Source organism: Curcuma longa, chromosome 17 (assembly GCF_044706935.1).
Source record: "Curcuma longa cultivar G26 ecotype Majalengka, Jawa Barat chromosome 17, ITB_CL_G26_1.1, whole genome shotgun sequence".
Lineage (NCBI taxonomy): Eukaryota > Viridiplantae > Streptophyta > Magnoliopsida > Zingiberales > Zingiberaceae > Curcuma > Curcuma longa.
This window is the reverse complement of record NC_133877.1, coordinates 3591296-3614965: the sequence shown is the minus strand read 5'-3', so window position 1 is coordinate 3614965 and position 23670 is coordinate 3591296. Positions and strand designations below refer to the sequence as shown.

The 23670-nt window shown below is 34.7% G+C and overlaps 2 protein-coding genes across 4 annotated transcripts; both read left to right on the top strand.

Moving 5' to 3' along the window:
* Positions 1-1186: 1186 nt before the first annotated feature.
* On the top strand, positions 1187-17252 carry LOC141811771 (beta-galactosidase 15). Of its 3 annotated transcripts, XM_074699823.1 has the most exons (20): positions 1187-1471; positions 2028-2123; positions 2218-2330; positions 3065-3131; positions 4166-4258; positions 5104-5247; positions 5432-5520; positions 5739-5844; positions 6619-6706; positions 6848-6972; positions 7918-8115; positions 9820-10052; positions 11189-11304; positions 11498-11595; positions 13014-13124; positions 13850-13960; positions 15204-15412; positions 16374-16722; positions 16798-16996; positions 17098-17252. In XM_074699823.1, exons 1-19 carry the CDS (start codon positions 1280-1282, stop codon positions 16960-16962), a joined length of 2703 nt encoding a protein of 900 aa, XP_074555924.1. In that variant the 5' UTR covers positions 1187-1279; the 3' UTR covers positions 16963-16996; positions 17098-17252. The 3 variants fall into 3 exon arrangements, with proteins under 3 accessions (XP_074555924.1, XP_074555922.1, XP_074555925.1); XM_074699821.1 differs by having other exon boundaries at positions 16798-17252; XM_074699824.1 differs by lacking the exon at positions 1187-1471 and having other exon boundaries at positions 2037-2118; positions 16798-17252.
* Positions 17253-20974: 3722 nt separating this feature from the next.
* On the top strand, positions 20975-23670 carry LOC141848640 (uncharacterized). The gene is made up of 8 exons (XM_074736690.1): positions 20975-21875; positions 21974-22174; positions 22261-22326; positions 22425-22493; positions 22579-22647; positions 22735-22905; positions 23177-23279; positions 23368-23670. Exons 1-7 carry the CDS (start codon positions 21039-21041, stop codon positions 23237-23239), a joined length of 1476 nt encoding a protein of 491 aa, XP_074592791.1. The 5' UTR covers positions 20975-21038; the 3' UTR covers positions 23240-23279; positions 23368-23670.

Genomic DNA, 23670 nt, shown 5'->3' with positions numbered 1-23670 from the left:
TATAAAGAACAAAATTATTACATTCCTTAAGAGAGTTTTTTCGTGGTCAAGTTTTCTCATAATAGGAATTTCTCCGTGATCAAGTATTCTTGAAATCTTGGAAATCTTTAATAAGCATATCGGATTTGATTTCCAACAAATATATCTATTAGCGACAAATAACTTAAAAGGTTATCTTCTGTATCAAAAATAGATTACTCGAGAAGAACAATTTTGATTTCTCGACGAAAACATAGTCCTTTAATCTGTCAATAAAGACATGATCATAACAATTTTGATTTCTCGACGAAAACATAGTCCTTTAATCTGTCAGTAAAGACATGATCATTGTGAAGTTATGGGCCACTATCAACATTGATCAAATCATTGATCAAAAAGGTCAAGTTTTTTGAAGACACTGATTACTATAACAAATATCGATCCGCTAAAATTGCAGAGAGAATTTGAAAGTAGTAAAATTATCATGCATTCGCACCGATAGTAAATGAATTTCTACGTACTATAATAATTTTTATTGTAAGCATGCTCATTGTTAAAGTGGTTCGAGCTATGAGAACATGTTAGAAAACACATTGGAAATATGAAAAATTAATAATAATAATAAAGATTTCATATATATATATATATATATATATATATATATGGTTCTGTTTCATAATTAATTATTGATTACTCTACTCTATCTTCTTAAAAGATAGAATATGGAATCCGTCATCTTAGCGGTAAGTTTCACGACTATATGTGAAGAGATAAATACAATTGATCATGAAATAGGAGGATATTACCTGGTTTCACCTGGATTCAAACTCTTACTCTCTTCTATAACTCTGCTGCGTTGTAACCAACTTAATTATGCTCCGAGGGTTTACTCTACTTTAGCATCAAGGTAAGGATATCAGGACGTATAAATGAGAGTTGTTAGGATATTTTTTTACGATGAAAAAAATGAATAGTTTGGTTTTTTTTATGTGGCATGGTATTGGAAGAGACGCAAGAACTCTCCGATGACTCCCACCAAAGATGCCCTTAGACGTCAACGAACCGACTACCGAGCAACGTGACGTGTACTGGATGCGTTGATCCAAAAACTCACACCATTTGCGCTCATTTACCAAAATGCACTTCGCTTGCTCACTCCGTAGTCGCAACTCGCAACTCCTATATATCCGCCCAATTCCCCCTCCCCTTCAAGCAATCCATAGCCACCTTCTGATCTTGCTTCCTATCGATTTCGTGGCGGAGTGGAGTATGATCTGAAGAGGAACCAACAGGAAGGGAGATGCTGGGGTTTCTGATCAACCACGGGGTTCTCTTCGTCGCCGCTTTCGTTGCGGCGATGCTGTGGGCGGCGGCGACGGCCGCCTTCTTCGAACCCTTCAATGTCAGCTACGACCACCGGGCCATCATAATTGGGGGAAAGCGTCGCATGCTTATATCCTCTGGGATCCATTACCCCCGAGCGACGCCTGATGTATGCCCCTGGTTTTCGGTTGAATTTTCCCGCTATTCGGAGTGAATATTCGGTTAAATTGGCTCAACGAGTGTTTCGATATTGCAATTTTTTTTAGTTTTGTAAAACTTTTATCATGCAGTACATTAGTGCAGGCATACGTGGAGTTGTATAAGTTGAAGATCAAATATCTGAGATAATGTATAATCGATCGCATAATATAACCAATTGCTTAGGTAGAATGTCAAATATGTCTCAACTAATATCATTCCTTTAATTTCAATCTAGATTAGCAGATTTATGTGTTTTCCAGTGCAAAATATGTTAGGTTTTAATTGTTGAATAGTCCTCTGAGTGTGTTGGCATGTTTCATTATCTGCATTTTCATCGAATAGCGTGGTTTGTATCATCATCCCAAAGCAGTTTGTGGTAGAGTGTCAATATAGTAGTTGCTATGTTTACTATTTTTTCTTCACTTTATTGCCTGTCTTAGTGCATTTTCAGATGCATTCTAGTAATAGTTGCTTATATAGCTGTATCCATCTCATTTTGGATTATTTGATTGTGAACCTGGTAGATGTGGCCTGGGTTGATAGCTAAGAGCAAAGAAGGTGGTGCTGATGTGATACAAACATATGTATTCTGGAATGGGCATGAACCAGTCAGAGGTCAGGTAATTGTGCGACTATTGCAATGGTACAGGTTTGCTTCCCTTCATTGAAGGATTATCCTATTTATTCATCTCACTTGTGGTCCTTTCTTTGCAGTATAATTTTCAAGGAAGATATGATCTCGTGAAGTTTGCAAAGTTCATTGGTTCACAAGGACTATTCCTTCATCTCCGCATTGGCCCTTATGTTTGTGCTGAGTGGAATTTTGGGTCTGTCTTTTTAAGATCTAATATAATTCGATATTTTCTCATGTCACATTTGCCATCTGAATATTTTTAGATGGATATCTATTTCACCTATTTTCTTTTCCTTTGAACTTTTTCAAGATCTACAATTTGTTTCTCTTCTATTTAAATCAGACAGTAAAAAATTCATTTCCAAAGAATTAGTGTAAGTTTTTTTTTTCTCTCTAAACTCGGTTCAGTATTCATTTAAAGAAACAAATAAAAAATGAAGTTGGTTTGTATTTGCCAATTAGAAAATAGTCAAATAAACTTTACAATCTATTCTGAAAAATTTCACTCTTGTTGCTCTTGGCTTTTTTATTGTAAATACAGCAGGTTGATGCGTAGATCGGAAAGAGGATAGTTGTAAAATATCCATATTTCATTTACTTCCAATAAAAATGGCCAAGTAGTAACATGCTATGACATGTTTCACTTGATTGCAACACACTCTTGCTTGTAACTTCAATTTCGTTACTGTAATTCTGTACAAAGTAGTCTTCTCTTTCAGAGGATTAGGAATCAATACCTACTAAAAACATCTAAAGAAAACCATTAAAATTATACTCGAGTTAGTGTCCTTATTCAAGGGCTGGCCATAACAGGGCTGGCATAGTGCAAAGCTTGTTGCCATACAATTGAACAGGGTTTGAATGATGAAAACAACCTTTCTTTTATGATGCTGTTGCTAACACTTTTTTGCTTATGTTTTACTCTAGGGGTTTCCCTGTTTGGTTAAGGGACATTCCTGGCATCATATTTCGAACAAAAAATAAACCTTTTGAGGTATCATGCTTTCTGGTGTGGCATGCATTTCACTTTGTATCTGTTCTAAAACTCCCCTTACAATTTTCTATTTCATTTAGTTAGGAACATATATTTGTTTATTTTTTATTTATTTTAACACATGACTTATCATGCTCAACAATTATATTCTGAATGGAATAAACTTCTTGATCTTTTGGCATCCCTTTAGAGAAAATTAGAAGACCATGCTGGACAAGCAGTTTCATGTTTATTCTTGTATTTTATTTATTTATTTGTTTTGACTAGTCTCTAAGTTACTATTGTTCTAAAGCTCAAGGAAAATTTTTAAGCATCTTGAATTGATCAACATTTTTTTTGTTGGTCATATCTAATTGTATAAAAACTAGACCCTACAACCTCCTCTCCCTTTTGATGCATGTGGATTTGTTTTTAGTATACTAACTCAACAGTAGTTAACTAAATCCCTATTCATGTCTGCTTCCTTATGTCGACAGTAAGTTAAGCTGACATTTTTTATGCCTTTACTTAAATGAATTAAAACACTAGACCACTATGTACTAGTCCATTTTATTGATGTGCATTGGATCACCTATAAAGATACATCCTGGTCCCTCAGACTTTTTTAATTGTACTTTTTGTCCCAGTTATTTCTGTATCTTACTGTGATCCATAGTGCTAATTTGATGCCATTCTAGTAAATAAGTCCTATTTATGTTTCTAATCAACAAAGGCCATCTTAAACAATAAAGTGGTTTCTCTTTGGTAGGTCTTTTATCCAATTTAGTAACTCACCACAAATACAAAGTGAATATAGTTTGCTTTTTTGGTTTCCTTAAATTGGAAAAAAGAATCTTTTTCTGGCTCATTTGTTAAGGAAAAATATTTCTAGTTCATTTGTTAAGAAAAAAAAATTATCTCAGATTTGGTCTTTTTTCTTTCCCCAGTAAACATGAGATATTGATTTCCATATCAGGATTTCATGACTGTAACTAGTTTGGTATTGTCTTTGCTGTTATGCAAGTACATCTTTGATGATACTTGGTATTTTACAGGATGAAATGCAAAGGTTTGTCAAAAAGATTGTTGATCTGATGAAGCAGGAAATGTTATTTTCATGGCAAGGTGGTCCAATCATTTTATTGCAGGTTGTATGAGAACTCACATAGTCTCGTTGAAAGAATTAAAAGTAAAAACTTTGGAGTATCTAATTTTAATAAAATTGGAGATTTGCTACTAATTTCATTGATTGTTTTCCTTTATGCAAATGCTTTTTGGCTCATCAATACAAGAAATGCTACAAATCCTGAACAAATCAACAGACTTTTAGTTTCCAACTGTTAGTTTTAAGAATGGCTGAATGCTTTGACTATGGGTTTAGTCAAGATTTACTTGACATTTTCTTGTTTGTACAACTGAAGCACTATGTATATAATTGAAGCATTTAAAATTCAGCCTATTATATATTTTCTTCATTGTGAGAGGAAAACAAACATTATACATTCCATATCTTCAAATCTTAAACCTACAAATAAATGCTTGCTACGGTGATTTTTTACATTTGCCTCTTATGCAATAACAGGCTGTGAGCCACAGTTATTTAGAGATGTTGACATTGTTGAGATTAGCATTTAATGTGCTTGCCAAATTTATCCTTTCTTGTATTGCTATACAATACCTAGCTAAATGCACCTAAGTGGCTTTGTCACATTGCCACCTAAGTGGCTAGGTCATCATAACTCTTATCTTTGAAATGGTTTTTTGGGCATACAATTATTACACTATCCTGTAGTTTTGTTGTAATTTTTGTTTGAAATCAGTGAGGAAATGTGTTCTTATATTCACTCTTAGTCAGATAAATCTGTGGTAAACAGAAAGTTATATGGGTAACTTTATGCTTCTGTAGCTTGCTATAATCTTTCTTGGCTTGATATAATCTTTCTTGGCTCTAGTTTAATATATTCTCTTAATTAACCTTGAAAACATTCAACAGATTGAGAATGAATATGGAAACATTGAAGGCCATTATGGGCAAGGTGGCAAGGACTATGTTAAATGGGCTGCTGATATGGCTCTTAGCCTCGGTGCAGGTGTGCCATGGGTAATGTGCAGGCAAACTGATGCTCCTGAAAACATCGTAAGGATCTCACAAGACAAGAGTTCTTGTTTCTTTATTATCATCTATTTTCATAATCTCTTTGAGAAAGCTAGTTGAGATGGGTCTTATTACTTCTATTTTCTTTATGTAATGAATGGGGTTTCCTAATATGTATTCTGACTTTAGTTTTGTAGCTCACTTGAAATTGATTTAAACTTCGCAGATTGATTCCTGCAATGCATTTTATTGTGATGGTTTTAGGCCAAATTCTTACAGTAAGCCAGCACTTTGGACAGAGGACTGGAATGGATGGTATGATGGCGCTTATTAGTGCCACTTTATTGCTAACTTGTTTCTTTTCTCTGTAATTATGAACACCACGAAATGCTTGGAACATTTTCCCCTCATAATCTAATTTCCCTTTATATTCTAGTAATGCTTTACTGATTATAATACAAGTGGTATGTTCTGTGAATAAAATAAATTTGTTGGTATTACATGTTTCACTGGATGAATCTTGCACATGTCAGGTTTGCTTCTTGGGGTGGAAGGGTGCCTCATAGACCTGTTCAAGACAATGCATTTGCAGTTGCTCGTTTCTTTCAAAGGGGAGGAAGCTATCATAACTATTACATGGTAAAGTAAATATCCAAATTAAAATCTTTTCTATAGCTTGATATAAGCTATATGTTTAAAGTGATTCATTGGTTTGAATGTTTACTCTTTCTGGGTCCTATCTTCTATGTGCCTTGTTGGTGAAAAATGTCTTGATGAACACATGTTCAACGTTGTGTGTATATATATAACTTGTGCACACATTTAATCTTGTTGGGCCAAAATTCTAACCACACAACTTGAGCTTAAGATTATGTTTTGTGCACCTTGTCTTTCCAACTTTTTTTTTTCTGATCTCTTTACTATTCTAGCACGTTTTAATGATTTATGCTGCATATCTGTGTAATAGAAGTAAAAAAAAACCTAAGAAAATCAGATGTCTTACTCCAAACAAACCTAGATATATAAAAACTAGAGTAGACTGATTTTTTCATCAGATCGCCTTTGCAGAGCTTTGCTGAAAAAAGATATTTCTTCAGCTGATCTACTTAAGTTGGACTATAATTTGTTCAGCTTGTTGTATAATTTATATAATTTCTTTAGTTGTTTTACCAAATTTTCTCTGATTTGATGACAAAGTTTGTCTCTCCACTCCTTTTAATTCTACAGATAAGCTGGAAATAATTACTGTACCATAATATCGTGGTATTGTTATCTGAGTTGTCCTCAAGTTCTTGCTGGATGAATGCCTGCAAATTTAACTCTTCTATGGATGTGTTAACTAGTACTATTCTAATTACCAACTTAAAAAAGTTGACTTTTCAAATATATTGTTTGACATTCAAATGATGCCAGTTTTTTGGTGGAACGAATTTTGGCCGGACAGCTGGTGGTCCCTTGCAAACAACTAGTTATGATTACGATGCTCCAATAGATGAATATGGTATGTGAAATATGTGATATTAACATATAAATTATCGACTGAATTGTAAGCTTTATTATCCCAAATTGTTTCTATTATTACCTGTCTTAAATACTTATCTTTGGTAAAATAGTGTTCACTAATAGTTCTTGAATTCATCAGGCCTTTTAACCCAACCTAAGTGGGGACATTTGAAGGATCTACATGCAGCTATTAAGCTTTGTGAACCGGCTCTTGTTGCTGTTGATGATGGACCACAATATGTTAAATTGGGTCCAATGCAAGAAGTATGCTGTTAATTACTAACATAGTGCAGAATAATTTTGTTGTTGATGAAGAATTGCTTATAGTTTTCTTATCTTTTCAATATGATATACCATGAAAACACCTAGGTTCAATGTGTAATATATGCCTAATATCTCTTCAAGATGAGAGAGGAACCAACTAATAGAACCAAAACCCAATTTATAATAGATATTACAGCTTAATCTGTTATGCTCAGGTATCTTCAGAAGTTTTCTAGAAACAATGTTTTCTCCTATTTGTGATAATTACTATAATGTTCTTATGAATACTATTCATATTATAAATAGAAGCACTTCCGACTTCTGTAAGAGTATTCCACCTTGTTATTTAGTACACATAATGTATATTCTTTATGAGTATTGTTAAACAGGTTGATGTGAAAAAAGGATGGTTCAAAAATGGATGATTAATTTCATTTTAACATAATAAAATTTGTATATATGCATTTGTTAATTCAAATTGCATACAAGATGACAAGCATATAGCAATTTTCTCATATTATTCTAGGAATCTTAATGTTGTCAGTCTTGTGAACATTAGAGCAAAAGTTGCAATTGCTTATGGAAACAAGCCATGCTTTTCTTTTTAGTAAACTCACCAACTTAAGAGATTTCCTAAAAGCATTGGTATTTGTAAGGATTTTATTGATTACTCTTATCATGTAACTGGAAGAACTGTGTTTTTGGCAGTGTCCTGAAAGTCTTTAGATGCGTAATACATGTTTGTTTCTGGTTTTAGACTTTCTGTATCTCCAAAAAAAATCAGTAGATGTTGGTGACACTTGTGGCAACATTGTGATTAATCTTCAATATCTTAGATGGTTATATTGAATAAATTTTCATAAGGCAGATTTAGCATGATATCATTGTTCAGTATGCTGGCTTTTTATTTTGGTTCAAGTTAAAATTTCTTTTTTGTGTTGACAGGCACATGTTTATGCTAGTGAATTTGTAGACACAAGCAAAAGTGTCTCAGAGAATGTGAGCATTTGCTCAGCTTTTCTTGCAAACATTGATGAACAAAAAACAGTTACTGTGAACATTTTTGGTGGAACTTATACTCTTCCGCCCTGGTCTGTGAGCATTTTGCCTAATTGCATACACACTGCTTTCAACACTGCAAAGGTCAGATTTCGATATTGAGATATGAACTTCTTTGAATAAGTTTTTCTCCTTTTTTCCTTTTTAAAATCAAATTATACTATTTATTGTCATCAATAGTTGGACAATAGTTATTAGCCAACGCCAGATTGAAAATTTATTGGCACAAAAAGGATGCAATGGCAATAATTTCAGAAAGAACATTTTGGTGAGAGTGTTTGAATTAACTGTAAACTTTGTTAGGTGTAAATATATAGTATATTTTGAGGTCCAATCCTAAAGCCTAGATGTTTAAGTTGGGATTTAAGGGACAACCATTAATATGACTTTTTTTGGTAGAAGCCTGAACGCTCCTTGTTTTCACAGTACTTGCTAGACCAACATAAACTGGTTTTCATACTTTGTAGTGATGTGTTTATGTTTGGTTGGAAACTTGGACATGCCCATAACTTGTTCTTTTATGATTGGACGACAGTAACAAAAGGAAGTGTAAAAGCATTATTTCTTGGTATCATATTAGCCAGCGGCTATGTTATTTTAGATTTTGATCAAATAGTAGTTAACTATAATATTTGAAATGTATAAGATGGAAGTTACTGCTAAACTTATAATGGACTGTAGGGATCATGACTTGAATAGGCCTTTTTATGCCCAAGCTCATTCAGTCAGAGTCAGACCTTCCTTTTGTAGGAAAATGGAGGGGGAGATCTCCTTATATAATGATATCATAAGTAAAATTTATCACAATATGTCAGTGCATTTTGAGATCGGTGGTAGGGGGCTCAGAGGCAGATGCAAAACACACTATTTTCATGGTGCTTTCTTATCCCTGCAATTTGGCAACTAGTCATGCAAAACTAGGTCTGAGCTTGATGAAACCTGTCTAAGATATGGTTATTATGTTCATTGGAGATAGCCCAATTAAAACTAAACTAAAATTGCTGTTATTATGGTTAGGATAGAGAAATATGATAGAAGTTTGATGTACTATTACATGTGCAGTAACGCTTCATGTCTATTCTCTATTCTATAGAACATGGATCACCTTGCAATAGGTAATTGAAATGATCTCCATTAAAGAAAAAGGTGGTTTGGTCACCTGCCAAAGCATATGCGACTTAGATGACCAATTGTTGTAAATGAAGTTGATAAAGTTAATTGTATCTTAGTTAAGATTGATGATGCTTGACATGGTTACTTTCTACTAGGGATGGGCATTTTTGATAATCGGAACCTGATAAACTTAACTGATCCAAATTGAAAATTTCAATTTGTTAGTTTATTGGTTCAGTTTCAATTTGGATACTTGGTAAAATTACCAATTTTGGTTTGAATTTGTACAAATTGTTAAAATTGAACAGAACCATTAAAAAGTTTATAGCATTTACATATGTAAATATAGATAACTTAGCATATCAATTATTATGACTTCTTTTAACTGTAAATTATAATAATTTTTATTATTGTTTGTAAACTAGTTTTTAATTGATTTTTCATTTAACAATTTTGACTTGAACCAAACCAAAACCATACCGAAAACTTCAAAGTGGTTTTAAAACCAAACTGGAAATTTCCAAACTGAAATATTTTACTTTGGTTTCAGTTTTCCTCACTAAGCCGATAAACCGAATTGTGCCAACTGTTACTTGCTACTCAGTTAATTGGAAAGGTTTCTATTGTTTATGTTTTTATTACTTAAATTTGTTTATTTTAAATTATGCTTTCCAGGTGACTAGTCAAACTTCAATCAAAACTATCGAATCTGCTTCTCCTAGCTATTCAAATGCAACTAAACACGGACATGTAGTGCTATATAATAAAAACACTCTTTTTTCAAATAAGTGGGTGACCTTTCAAGAGCCAATTGGTGCATGGGGCAATAACAGCTTCACAGCTCAAGGCATATTTGAGCATTTGAATGTTACGAAGGACATCTCTGATTATTTATGGTACTCTACCAGGTATATAACAAACAGAGCATTTTTATACTGTATGCATGCTTGCTTATGTGGAATTCAGGAACTTTATAGTAGAATTTGTTTAGCTGGTGAAATGAAGGTATGACCCGCACTGATCTATTCTTGTACTTTCTAGGTTTGTAATTTTTTTTCTTGCTTTGTTATTCATTAGCGGTGAGGTAATTTTTTCTCTTCTAGCTTTGTAACTCATTAGGGTTGAGGTGATTTTCCATCTGAGGTCTTTTAGTTGTAATTTTCCATGGTCTTATTTGTCACATTGTGTGCCTAAAGCTTTCTGTGGATTTTAAACCCTCCAGCTTCTAGATAGAACTGTCAAAGATTAGAAATATATTTCTTTTGGACTAAAGCGTTGATATGATTCCTGGAGTGAATCTTTGTTCAATGTATTGGATAACAGTCTGATATTGATTTTGAAAATTTCTTGGATTTAATAGTATTATTATTTCTTGAAATTATACTGTATGAAGGAAACTATGACAAACATGAATAGCATCCAGTATTGTGGTATAGTTTCTAACCATTCCTTGGTTGGACCAATAAATACCAGTCCATATGAACTTCTATCAAAGCTAATTACAAGTCATACTTTAATTTTTTGCTCTGTGGCCCTTTTGACACAGATTGGAACTATTGTTGCATTTGTTAATTGTGGTCTTATCTCTTGATAGCTTAGCTAGCTCTTGACAAAATTGCTGACCTTTGTTTTACATGGAGGTAAATTCTTGCTGACTGTTAAATATTACCTCGCCTGTTGCCACTGCTGTTCAATGATAGATTTTGCTTTGTACCATTTGTAGGCTTTTCATATTTTTAAAAAGATTGTAGGTAGTACAAGTATATAGCTCAAATATCTCGGTGTTGGGACCAGACTGCATGGGTTAATGACAATTTGTCAGACCAGTACCAGTGTCTCTCATTACATATTTAAAGTAATACTTGGAACTCTGGACTCTTAGAGTTTCATCTACTATCTAGAATGCAATTATGTGATTTAAGCATTGCCGATGTGCCAGATTAAGTAATCAAAATGACAAAGCCAATTTAGTTAGTTATTTGTTGCAAATATATAATCTTGAGTTTTAGTCTCATTCATTGTCGATCTAATAATTTTTATCCAGATTAAACATCACCAAGGAAGATCTTGCATTTTGGGAGGAAGAGGGCATACTTCCAATGCTTACAATTAACAAAACACGTGATATGGTTCAAGTGTTTGTGAATGGTCGTCTTTCAGGTATTTATTGGATAGTTATATTTTTGCCAACTATTTTTGAGATCTCTAACAAATTGGTTGCCATTCTAGGCAATTAGTTAGTCAACATAGTTTGTAATTACACATGCATCTAATATTTTCTACTTTATATTTACATTCCAGAATAATATTCTTTTGCTGCCTTTCTTTCATCTAACATTCTGTGAAATTTAAGCCAGTAAAGTTGGTAATTGGATTCCGGTAAAGCAGCCTATTCATCTGGTTGAAGGATCAAATGATTTAGTTTTATTGTCTGAGACTGTTGGCTTGCAGGTACTATTTATTTTTCTATTTTTAATCTGTTTATACCATTTTCTATATGAACTAATGGTTCCTATCCGATTTTATATGGCCTGAACTGCAAGATCCATGCCACAAATAAGTAGAAGATAGAATATCTTCTCGATATATATTTTTTGTATGTAGATCACCCTCAACTGTTTTGTTCTAGTATGTATATTTTGTTTGACAAGCTAAAAAGCTACTTAATTTCAGGACTCATTTTGTAAGAACATGAATAAATTTTTTTCCTTGACATGGTTGATTTAATGATTATTACCAATCAAAACATGAATCAAGAATATAGAAGTTGAAGGTTCTAAAGAAACTTCATGCTTTTGTTTGTATTCGTGTTTTCCAGAAGTCAACCCTTCGTATAGTAATTGAAACCTACTTAGCTGTTCCAATCTGGATATGTCAGCTTTGCTGGTGTCTTCTCATCCTTAAGAAAGTCTCAGTCAATTATGTTGAGGTCAATTAAGTTGAGTTACCGAGTTGGGCTATCCAACGAGTCCCTCAACATACATATGGTTGCGCGGCATAATGGTTTGTACAGTTTGTTATCTGTTGCTAGCATACGATAAATAAAATCCAACAGTACAAAATATTCATAATACCACCCAATGCTAGATCGAATCATCCTCCATACCCAATGGATGGCTTCCTCATTTTCATGGAACTATGGATACCAGAGTAGATACACGGATATAAGAAGTTTTGGATTAACGCTTGATGTTAGATCAAATGGCCCACCTGCCCTATGTATGATCTTTGTGTTTTATGGGATTGTGGTAGGGTGACACTTTCATCATTTGCTTACAAGCAATTTTTGTCTCTTTAACTCTGACTGGTTTAATTCTAACTTGAATACAATATATTATGGGATTGTGGTTTAATTTTTGTGGTAGACAGCTGAACTGTTATCTTCTGATGGGTAATTTTATTATTCACTCAACTGAAGAATAACATAAAAAAGAATTGTTTTGACAGTCAATTTTTTTTACTATACATAAGCCACATCACTATGTATCAGTTGTAATTCTATTCATCAACTTCTCAACATTAATTTAACTTGCCCTTGGATATACGGGTTCTTTACTTTTTACCATCAGATTTATATTAATCTGTTGGTCGACATGATAGAAGAGGAGCCTTGACGCAACGGTAAAGTTGCTACCGTGTGACCTGGAGGTCACGGATTCAAGTCTTGGAAATAGTCTCTTGCAAAGTAAGATAAAGCTACGTACAATAGATCCTTTCTTGGGACCCCGCATTAGTGAGAGTATCGTGCATCGGGTTGTTCTTTTTTTTTTTTTTTGCTGCTGGTTGACATGATGGCTAATCAATTGAGTTACTTAAATGCCACCTTCTGTATAAGCTACACCAACCAACACTATTTTTTTTCAATGTAGAATTATGGTGCTTTCCTGGAGAAAGATGGAGCAGGATTTAGAGGAGAAATGAAGCTTAGTGGTTTCAGAAATGGGGATGTCAACCTTTCTAATTTTTTGTGGACATATCAGGTATGCTTTATTTGTTTATTCTAGTTTTTTTTTTTTTCAACTTTTCACTATAGATAGCTAAAATGAGATGGTTGTGTATTCACTCTTTGGTTTGTATGCCATCTGAATATAACCATTGATTTATGTTAAAGAATCTCTATATTTTGGTTTTTGGCTTTAGCATTGATTATTGGTGTATATTTTTGCCACATGAATTAATCTCCTCTGACTGGTTATTTTGAATATTTTATCTTGGTTAAGTTTAGAACTGTTATCCTCTAGCTACTATTCTTTCATGGAGAGAAGTTTTTGTTGTAACGATTGTGGAAGAACTAGCAAAAGTATAGGCAGTAGTTTTTCAAAGGAGGCATGTTCTCATTCTTTAGCTTGATAACAATTTAATTTTATATCTGTTTCCCCATCATATTGGCATGCCTATGTAGCCATGGTACTAACAGTATCGTTTTTTTGGCTTCTGGATCTCACTTTATCGGTACCAAATCAATAGTCTATGAGATTGGGTATCTTACCTTGCTGACTTCAGTTTGGGCTTCATACCATTCTAGTGTTTTTCTTTCTGATTATATGGACTTAAATCAAAGGCATGAATTTCAATGATAATTTTCATGTTCTCTTTGTTTGTGTGCACAGTTATAGAGCATTGGCCGTGCTGTCCAGTTTCTTACAGATTTCCTGATTCCTTGATGCTAAGAGTAACTGTAAGTTTTTTCCCCCTTGAAAAATAGGTAGGACTGATGGGAGAACATACAAAGCTATATTCCCCTGAGAATCAAGAGGATGCAGATTGGAAAGACTTGCAGCTTGATTCAGTTCCATCCTCCTTCACATGGTACAAGGTTAGTCAATTTTCAGGAGTGAAAAGAGAATTGAAGCACTTTTCATTTTTCTTGTGTACCAATCAACAACAAATTATTTCAAGTAACAGTCAAAGTGAGTCCTATATTCCAATTTTAGTCTGTCTTGTGTTAATGAAAGTTATGAAACTCATAGTTACCTAGAGCTAATCAGTTGGTTTTACATGGATGATTGGTTCTTCTCTAATCTCAAATGACAATTCTGGAAATTGTCAATTTATAAGATGTTTAATGAGTGAAGACGGATTGTTATCTCACTGACCTTTAAGTTTCAATATTTTCTATAAGAACTAAATGTGATACTAAGCACAAGCCTAACACACTTGATGCAGATTATGAATAGGATTCAAACTTTGAATTTCAAATGCGATTTTATGTTGTTGGGTAATTATACTATTTTGGTTTGTTATCTTTTTATTTGATACATGAAGGATCGGCATGGTTCCAATCTTAACGTGTGGAACATGTACAGTATTAATTACCTTGTGTGCAATAAGCCACCACCACATTGCCAGCATGGCTTGTTATGTGTTTGAGGCTATGTTGACTTGGAGGTAGGGAGATTGAAGAGAAAGGAGAGGAAGAAGAGGATGGAGAGGGGAAAAGGGGAAGAGAAGAGAAGGGGGAAATTGTTTACTTGGACGAGAAGGAATTGAAAAATTCCATTCATACACTCTTCTCCAAAGCCCAACCTCTGCATCCCAAGTTGGGAATGTGACTGCGGCATCTGGTGCCAGCGATGGCTGGCCTGTGTCAATGCTCATTGGTGTTCTTGGAAGAAAGAGCTTTGACAGTCTTCTGTCATTTTCTTTCCTCTCATCCAATTTTGGACAGATCAATTTAAGTGGAAAAGAGAGACCAAGGGATTCCTCCTTTATTCCTTGCTATTCGTTCATTTTGCTCAAAGTACATGAGATGTCTATCTTTCTCCCTCCCCTTTCCCCTCTATTTTGAATTCCTACCCACCCTCCAAGTAAATGCACCCTCACCTTTTATGTTAGCGTTTCATAATTATCTTCACTTTTTGTTGCAGTATACTATAGATACTTGAGCTTGCACTTAATATCAGTGGTATCTTATCTCATCATAGCATTTATATTTTGCGTCTTCATTTTTTCCTTCTGAAGGAAAAAGGAGGGGCATGGTTCCCTACCACATATATTTTCATTGTTGAACATACTATATCCTTTGGTCGCCATTGTTGATCACTGATTTCACAATGCAGACAACATTTGATGCCCCTGGAGGTGATGATCCTGTTGCTCTTGATTTAGGGAGTATGGGAAAAGGTCAAGTTTGGGTCAATGGTCATGGGATCGGACGGTATTGGACACTAATAGCTCCAGAAAATGGATGTTCAAAATATTGTGACTACCGTGGAACTTACCATGAAAGCAAATGCACTACCAACTGTGGCCTGCCCACTCAAAGCTGGTATGTTTTTGCATTTTCATGTAGATACAATTTCCTAACTGCATAACTGAATGGTTCACAGCAAGTTTTATGTCCAGAAGCTAAACACACTAAATGAACACATCAAGAACTATGTTATCGATTTTGAACTCATCTCTGGTCTCTTTTTCAAGAAAAACACAAACATAATTTCTTTTTTGCAAGCAAAACTTATACTAATATTTTTAGTTTATTATGTTTATCTGTACCAAAGTGACAAAGGACTTCATTCATGATAGCCTCAGCTAAAACATGAGCAGAAACGTTAAACTCCACCTGTATTTGCCTCCCGTTCACTTGAAAAATGCTTGCCAAGTTCTTGATTTCCATCATGAGGTTTGAAGCTACTACGAAGGTGTGTGGGATTCCTTGACAAAACTAATTGCAGTGAGGTTATCTGAGAAAACATGAATAAAGTTCTTATCATACATGGTTTCTCCAATCTTAATTTTATTGCCCATAAGTATCCATAGAAGGGACCTGCTTAATTTCAGCAACAATTGCATTAAGTTCACCTTTGTGATCTATCATAAGGATTAAACCAGCGTTCTTGTTAGCTTCATCCATGGAATTTGTAGTATCTGTATAGAACTAGTTATTTTATCTTTTATCAATCCATGCTTGTCCCCATTATTTGGGACCTGTTACATGGATCTTACTCCTTGATTGAGCTTTATACACAAGATATCCAAATCTATTGAATCATTCTTTATTACATTAACTAGTTTTCTTTAATCTCTCTTTTTCTAATTGTAGTTCCAACTCTAATTGATTCATTTTTTGTTTTCTTTTTAAATTATATATCTATTGGATTCCTTTATAGAACCAGCGATACTTCCAAATTCCTTACCACAATTATATTCACCGCATAAGTTCACCGTTCCAACAATGAGGAATGTCATGCTACAATGTAGCCCATCTTAGTGACACTATTGTGTGACAGGTACCATATTCCAAGAGAATGGTTACAAGCTTCAAACAACCTTCTGGTGATATTTGAGGAAACAGGTGGAAATCCCTTGTTAATCTCTCTCAAGGTGCACGCTACTGAAACAATCTGTGGGCACGTGTCAGAGAATGACTATCCACCATTGTCAGCCTGGTTTAATCCGAACTTGATAAACAATAAGAACACCATCAATAATGTGGCACCAGAAATGCTCCTAAGATGCGATGATAACCACATTATCTCTGATATCACTTTTGCAAGCTATGGGACGCCTACTGGTAGCTGCCAGAGTTTCTCACTTGGAAAATGCCATTCAGAGAGCTCTCTTTCCGTGGTGACTGAGGTGAGGGTGTTCCTTTTACTTGTCCTTGAACTGACATTGTTAAGAATAGAGACCAATCACCTCTTCACTGTGTAGGCATGTCAGGGGAGAAATAGTTGTACCATCAGTGTTTCTAATTCTGTATTTGGCGATCCATGTCGACGCATCGCCAAGTCTTTGGCGGTCGAAGCAAAATGTGCACCGGTTAAGCTTTCCTCCATAACTCAGAAGCTAGAGAACCCAACTACTAAAGATATCTGACCATGCTTGCTGTGTGGATGGTCTATCATTCTATGTTAGTCACCACTGCCTCTTCATCTCAATTAGTGATTTTATTAATTTAAGAATTTTTTACTTGTGAGCAAAGGATTCGTATAATTTTATTAATTCGTATAGATGGCTGGTATCACTGTCTCTTCGAGGGGTGGGCTACGCTACGATGCCAGAGGGCGTGGTAGCCACAGTGGTAGAAGGGCTTACAAATTTTAATTAATTTGTAAGCTAATTTATGGATTATGTTAACTTATTGTTGCTACTGGTTCTTCTCTTCATTTGTGACTGCATCGTTCTATGCTTTTCTCATTATTATTATTTTTCTCATTATTCTTATTATTATTTTAAAAAATCACAAGATGAGGAAAAACTCACATGCTCTTCTCTTTGACTGTACAGCATTCTTCAATAATTTAACACTGTGGAAGATAGATAAAGATGACAATAGTCATGATTCCCAATAACAAGCCTCAGATGGTTTGGATGGTGACCCATTTCAATCTTCCAAATCATCATTATATTCTGATTTTAAAGCCAAGAGTCCTGAAACTAGTAATTTATTTGATTTTTTTAATGACCATTATTTGTCATCCAAACTTATTTAAATATTATCCCATTAAACCCTCTTTTCACTGGCATTTTCTGATTCAGATTTGGGAACAAATTAAACCCTATTTAATTCGAATGCCCCAGTCACCTCAAAACTACTGGCAGCCAGTTTGAGTTCAATAAAGCTGGAGGATTGGAAGGATGCTGGGAGGAATATATATATATCGCCAAAATGGGATTTGATGGAATTCTCTACTGTAATCATTATCCAACGTAACATGCTCAAGATTCATTGAACTCGCAAGATATTGCAAAAATGACGAGATGAAGAAGTTCACAAATTTGACTGTAAAATTTGATCGATCAGGAGAGGTACCAGACATGAGAACGCCATGTTGCCTGATCGACAGACTGGATGAAAATTCAATCAGAACTAACAAAATGCTGAGAAAGCAACTGCTCGATGTGTGCCATTGGGAGCAACAGTGCCACAACTAGAGATAAGACTGAAGCAAACCACTAATGCGCCATCGCTCTCCAATGGACATTAGATCGTTCTCATTTATTTGATGCTTCCGATCCTTTTCCTTCTCTAGATCTTCTCGCCAAAATCTATCCTGATCTTCTCGACTTAGACTTAATTTTGCTTGCATTCAAAATATCACTTCTAAATCGGTTTGTTCGAGCGACTTATTAGTGATAATAGGAAGGAATTAATATCGAATTAAAAACAAGCACACACTTAACGCTTAATTGAAAGATGTATCCAAATTTGAAAGAAAAAAAAAAGAAGAGAGAACAAAATAATCAACACAAAGGAAAGATTTTATTAGACCATTTGTTTGTTATAAGGAGGTAGGGGCACATGTGTAGTTCACATCAGATGTGTGCTCGAGCATGAAATAGATGCCATTTCCAAAGAAAATCAGCAAAAGTATGTGGTGGTGATTGGTATGTTGAAAGCCATGCGTCCTCATTTTATAGCTGGAATCCATTTTTTAGCTTTTTCTAAAAAAGAGTAGTTTGGTATATAAAACTCTCATCAATATGATCCAGACCGTACTACATTGAGTCTATTATGTGTAGTCTTATCTTGCATTACTAGATGTTATTTTCGTGATTCAACCCCGTAAATTTAAAATCACGCGACAACAACTTTAATTTATCGATTGAAAAAGCCTGGAAATGAATGAATATAAATAGAGGCAATTTGGATAGAAGAAAGATAAACAAATTAACTCATAATTTTTTTGAAAATAAATAAATGTATATATAATTAGGGAGAGGGTGTGAAAACATACCATGTTTCTTGCCTCACCTAGAAACAAAGAGTTCTTTTCAAGTAGTTCTCAATCAAAAGAGTCCATGAATATTTGATTAATTAAAATTTTCTGAATTATTGCCCTTCTAGCAAAAGAGATGAGAGAAAAATTATAAGTGTGTTCGCTATTGTACTTATATTCCAAAAAGAAAGTAATTGTATTTTATATGCTTGCTATTATTAAAGCAGACCCTAACAAAAGTATGAGAAGAACACAAAACATAGTATCATGAATTAATTAAAGTCCCACTTCATAATTGATTATGCAAAATAATATATATTGATGAACTTTGCATCTATGTGGTGGCTAGCATGAACAGCACAAGAGTTTGGGAAACTGCATGCTTAGAATATGGATAAATTTTGGATGTTTTTTTAAAAAATTTATTAATTGTTAGTATTTTTTATTTTTCTTCGTATTCTATGTAAAAAATCACATTAAAAGGTAATAGTTTATAACAAAAAGTTAATTTTAATCAATGTTAAGAGTTAGACTATTTTTTTTATCTACATAAAATAGTTTTGATCAAAATTATTTGTTGCAATTTTGTTCAAAGCTACTAGGGGCTATAAATAAGATTTTTTTAATACAGGAGATAATAAAAATAAAGGTATCTTTTTAACTTTTACCCACTTTTATATTTTTTTGGGGATTAAAATAGAAATATTTTATTTATTTTTATATAATTTTTAATTTAGAGATGGAGCTCAATGCTATAAGAAGCTGACCCCACGGAATAAAGGTTGTTTTTTTTTTGTATATATATATATATATTTACTCTTTTGATAAGGTTCTATCCACTATTGCTAATAATGAATTAATCTTTTGCAAGTGGCGTCTCACCCAGTGAACAATGACCTTCATTCTTTTTGCAATTGTCTTTTTTAAAGAAAAAGTCATCTTTATTATTTATTTTTATCCATTTATTTTCTTTTTCTACTTTTTTTTAATTACCTAAAATTTAAAAAAAAACATAAATTGTTGTCTATAATTTTTAATAAAGTCATAAATAAATCGAATAGAATAAGTTTGATATTCAATTTGATAAAAATTTATTTATATTCATTTAATACATATAAATGAATAAATTTGAATAACTTTATTAAATTTGAATGAACAAGCTTAAGATATATGTGTTTAGGTTGTAAATAATACTAATCAATAAAATTTATATCAATATATTAAATAAATAATTAAATAAATTTAAATTGAAAGTTAGATAACGAATTCAATTTAAACATATAAAAAAGAAATCAAGATATTATTTGACTTGAATTTGATCCCCATTCTTAACTGTTATTGAGTCTATTAATAAATGAATTAGATTATGTTTATACTTTAAATTTAGAGAACAATAATATTATTTCTTTTATCTTGTTTACATTAAGTCCCGTAAAATACTCCTTGATCCATGCAAACGAACAATAATTACACTTCTTGACTTCCAATCCAAAGATTGCAGTGGAATAATAAACGTATTTATTTATTAATAACGTAGGCAATTTTTTTTATCGAAAGAAATTTAAAATATGTTTGTAAATATTAAAAATGCTTTATTTTTTATTTTTGAATTTCTATGCAAAGATAAAATTAAAAGAAAAACAAAATTTTAATGGAATTTGTTTGCAATTAAGTTTTAGTGTATAAAGTCATCAATTTAGATTGAACTTAAATTGATCTGATCCATTAAATAATTAAGTAGATTGAGTTAAAATTTTATCAATCCATTTTAAAGTGGATTAAGATGAATTGACTCATCTAAGCTTATGATCTGTATGGATCAGTCCGTGATGAATTTGAATTGATTTGTGAATTGAAAATTTTATTTTTTTTAAAAAATTTAAAATTAAAATAAAAAAATGAATGAATTAGTGATCTTGATCCATTTAAATTGAAATTTAAATTTAAAATTTTTAATAAATTGTTATTTAAATTTAAAAATTATAATATATTTTTTATTTTTTATTAAAAAAATCTGTAGATGGATTCTGCAATCCATTTTAAATTGGATTGAATTAAAAATTAATTAATCTTTTCCGCGGTGAGTGAGAGTTTTATGCATTTGTTGCCGACCTCTTTTTATTCCTCTTCCTCCTCTTCCTTTTCTTCTCCCTTTCCGCTCACCTCTCTCTCTCTCTCTCTCTCTCTCTCCTCCCTTTCGCTTCAAAAATCCTTCCTTTCGACCTCTTCGCCATGGAAAATGAGGCATTTTGGGGCTCCAACTGGCTTTCTGTCATCGCCAAACCACCGCCGGCGATGAGTTTCGCCTCGGACGATCACTTACCTCCGTGCGTACTCAATCTCAATCGGAAGCAATCGCTGCGCCATGACGTCGATTTGGAGTCGGAGCTCAGCTCTCTCGTCTCCTCCACGTCCTGCCATCCGGAGGCCTCCTCCGACGTGGGCGTCGTCGGGGGGATCATCGGACGTCTGGGAACTATCTGCAACTCTGGTGAGATTTCCGTGGGCTCTCGACTCCATAGCGCCAGCAGCTCTTGTTACAGCACCCCCTTGAACTCCCCTCCAAAGCGCAATCTGTCCGTCCTGGACTACCTGATGCAGGGCAGAGGAGGTTTCCCGGGGTCGGTAAATCCATCGCCCGGAGGCCACTTTGTGCCGCTGCCAACCGACCCGTGGCTTGCGGAGGACGCCGCAAGGATTTCTCGCGGCGGAGGAATGAACTCCTCCGGCTTCGCAGGGAAATTAGGGCTTCCCGAGACGCCTGGAAAGCTCTCGAGAGCCTCCAGCAGCAAGTCTCTAACTGGATCACGCATAGGAGCGCCGGAAAACGGGAACGACCCCTGGGTATTAGGCGCTGCCCTGATGGAGATGGAGATGAGGTCTCGAGTCGGGGGATCCTTGACGCCGGAGCAGTCGGAGCCCGGCAATGGCCGGGAGGAGTCATCGATCGAGGAGGCATCCTCCTTGAGAGGCACCAGCGATAGCAATGCCAGGAAAAGGAAAGCCTCCGCCGGAAAAGGGAAAGGAAAGGAGGCATCTTTACCCTATTCTGCCACACATCCTCCAAATGTGAGACTAAATTCTCTCATCTTGTCGATTCTTTTGCTAAACTTTGTTGCAATTCCATCTTTATATAGTTTGACAACTTCAAATTTTCCCGAGGGCAGATGACAAGCGAGAATTCTGTTGCCAAGAGGTGCAAACCATCTGAAACTAATGCAATGATGAAGACTGAGCAGGATGGAGATATTGGCAGAAAATCGCGCAAAGATAACGACGACAATAAGCCACCTGAGCCGCCTAAGGACTACATCCATGTAAGAGCAAGAAGAGGGCAAGCCACTGACGCTCACAGCCTGGCTGAGAGAGTGAGTAGGAGGATGGATCACCATTCATCTGCAAGTTTTGTTATTTGTTTCAGATTTCAATTCTAAGGGCTGTGCTATTTCGGCAGGTCAGAAGAGAGAAGATTAGCAAGAGGATGAAGTTCCTGCAAGATCTTGTTCCTGGTTGCAACAAGGTACAACTGAGCTTGTCGCCTCTGCGAGTTTCAGCGATATCAGATCTTATCTTACCGTTTCCATTAACTCCTTTCCGCGAATTGATCTTGGTTTGCAGGTTACTGGTAAGGCAGTGATGCTTGACGAAATCATAAACTATGTGCAGTCATTGCAGCGGCAGGTCGAGGTATCAGCATTTTTCATTGTTTAATGTACTTCTGATCGACTTGTGATCGGGAATTTTATTAGAATCTTTTCGAATTTTGTTCTAGTTCCTTTCTATGAAGTTGTCTACACTGAGTCCCCAACTCCACAACATGGAAAATCTCTTCCCTAAAGGAGTAAGCTTTCATCTCTTTATGTCCCTGCTGAACTCAGGAGCTCATGTGATGGCTACCCTAATTGTTATCCTGTGTCTGTTAATTCAGATGTATCAAGGAGAAGGAACGATGCCGCAGCCGGTTTATCCGGCAGAAATGGCAAGTGCAGCATATCCATACTCACATCAGCCTCAGGCATCTCCTCTTCAGAGCATTGTGACTTCAGGCCTTGCATCACAATTGGCACCTCTCTATGGTTTATCAGATGCTCCCTCTCAGGTAAAGAATGCAGCCATGCTTTCAAAGTCTTTATCTTTCCGAGGGACTAGTAACTTTCCTACGAATCTGTTAAATGAAAAATTCATGAGTTGGATCCTTTTGTAGTGCTGCAGAACCATTTGTCAGATTGAATCTTATTTGTGCATAGTCGTTTGATATTTATCTTCATAGGGCGGATTCAGCAAGCCAGCATTTTCAAACTAATTTAACTTTACAAATTATCAATCACTTAACCAAATTTTTAATAGAAAGAAGGTTAATCCTTTCTCAGGTTGGGGATTTTTGGGAAGATGATCTGCAAAGTGTTGCTCAGATTGGCTTCCGACAGCTCTAGGAGACTGCTGAGACTTCTTTCTCCTCCGCAAATTTGCGCGGTAACCATACGGGAAACCTGAGGATCAAGTGTCTCAATCTTTACAAATGGAGAGTAAAACTGACTCTTCTCTTAACTTTCTGATGCAGACCAAATGCAAGCAAACCACATGAAGATTGCACTTTAACTCCTGCGATTCCAGATAAAAGAGAGGCGTATGTATATAAGCCCAAGATTGTTCCACAATTGCATCATAAACATTTACTGAATGAGTAATGACCATTCGATCTGAGCATATAATTCGTTCATAGATTTCTTATGACCAGTAGATATGAGTGCAAGATTGTAACACTCGAAAGCAGAAGGGAGTTTGGTAGAACTCAGTGTGATTTGTACCATAACAACTACTGTGCAACTTAAGATTAAGGCAGTGTTTTTGTTGTTTGCTTCAA

Bases quoted from the DNA above. Each gene is read 5' to 3' on its own strand.
- LOC141811771 (XM_074699823.1), top strand. From the start codon at position 1,280: ATGCTGGGGTTTCTGATCAACCACGGGGTTCTCTTCGTCGCCGCTTTC. The intron at 2,124-2,217 runs GTAATTGTGCGA...CTTTCTTTGCAG, and splicing joins ATGAACCAGTCAGAGGTCAG to TATAATTTTCAAGGAAGATA. The intron at 13,125-13,849 runs GTATGCTTTATT...CTTGAAAAATAG, and splicing joins ATTTTTTGTGGACATATCAG to GTAGGACTGATGGGAGAACA.
- LOC141848640 (XM_074736690.1), top strand. From the start codon at position 21,039: ATGGAAAATGAGGCATTTTGGGGCTCCAACTGGCTTTCTGTCATCGCC. The intron at 22,327-22,424 runs GTACAACTGAGC...CTTGGTTTGCAG, and splicing joins TTGTTCCTGGTTGCAACAAG to GTTACTGGTAAGGCAGTGAT. The intron at 22,906-23,176 runs GTAAAGAATGCA...ATCCTTTCTCAG, and splicing joins TATCAGATGCTCCCTCTCAG to GTTGGGGATTTTTGGGAAGA.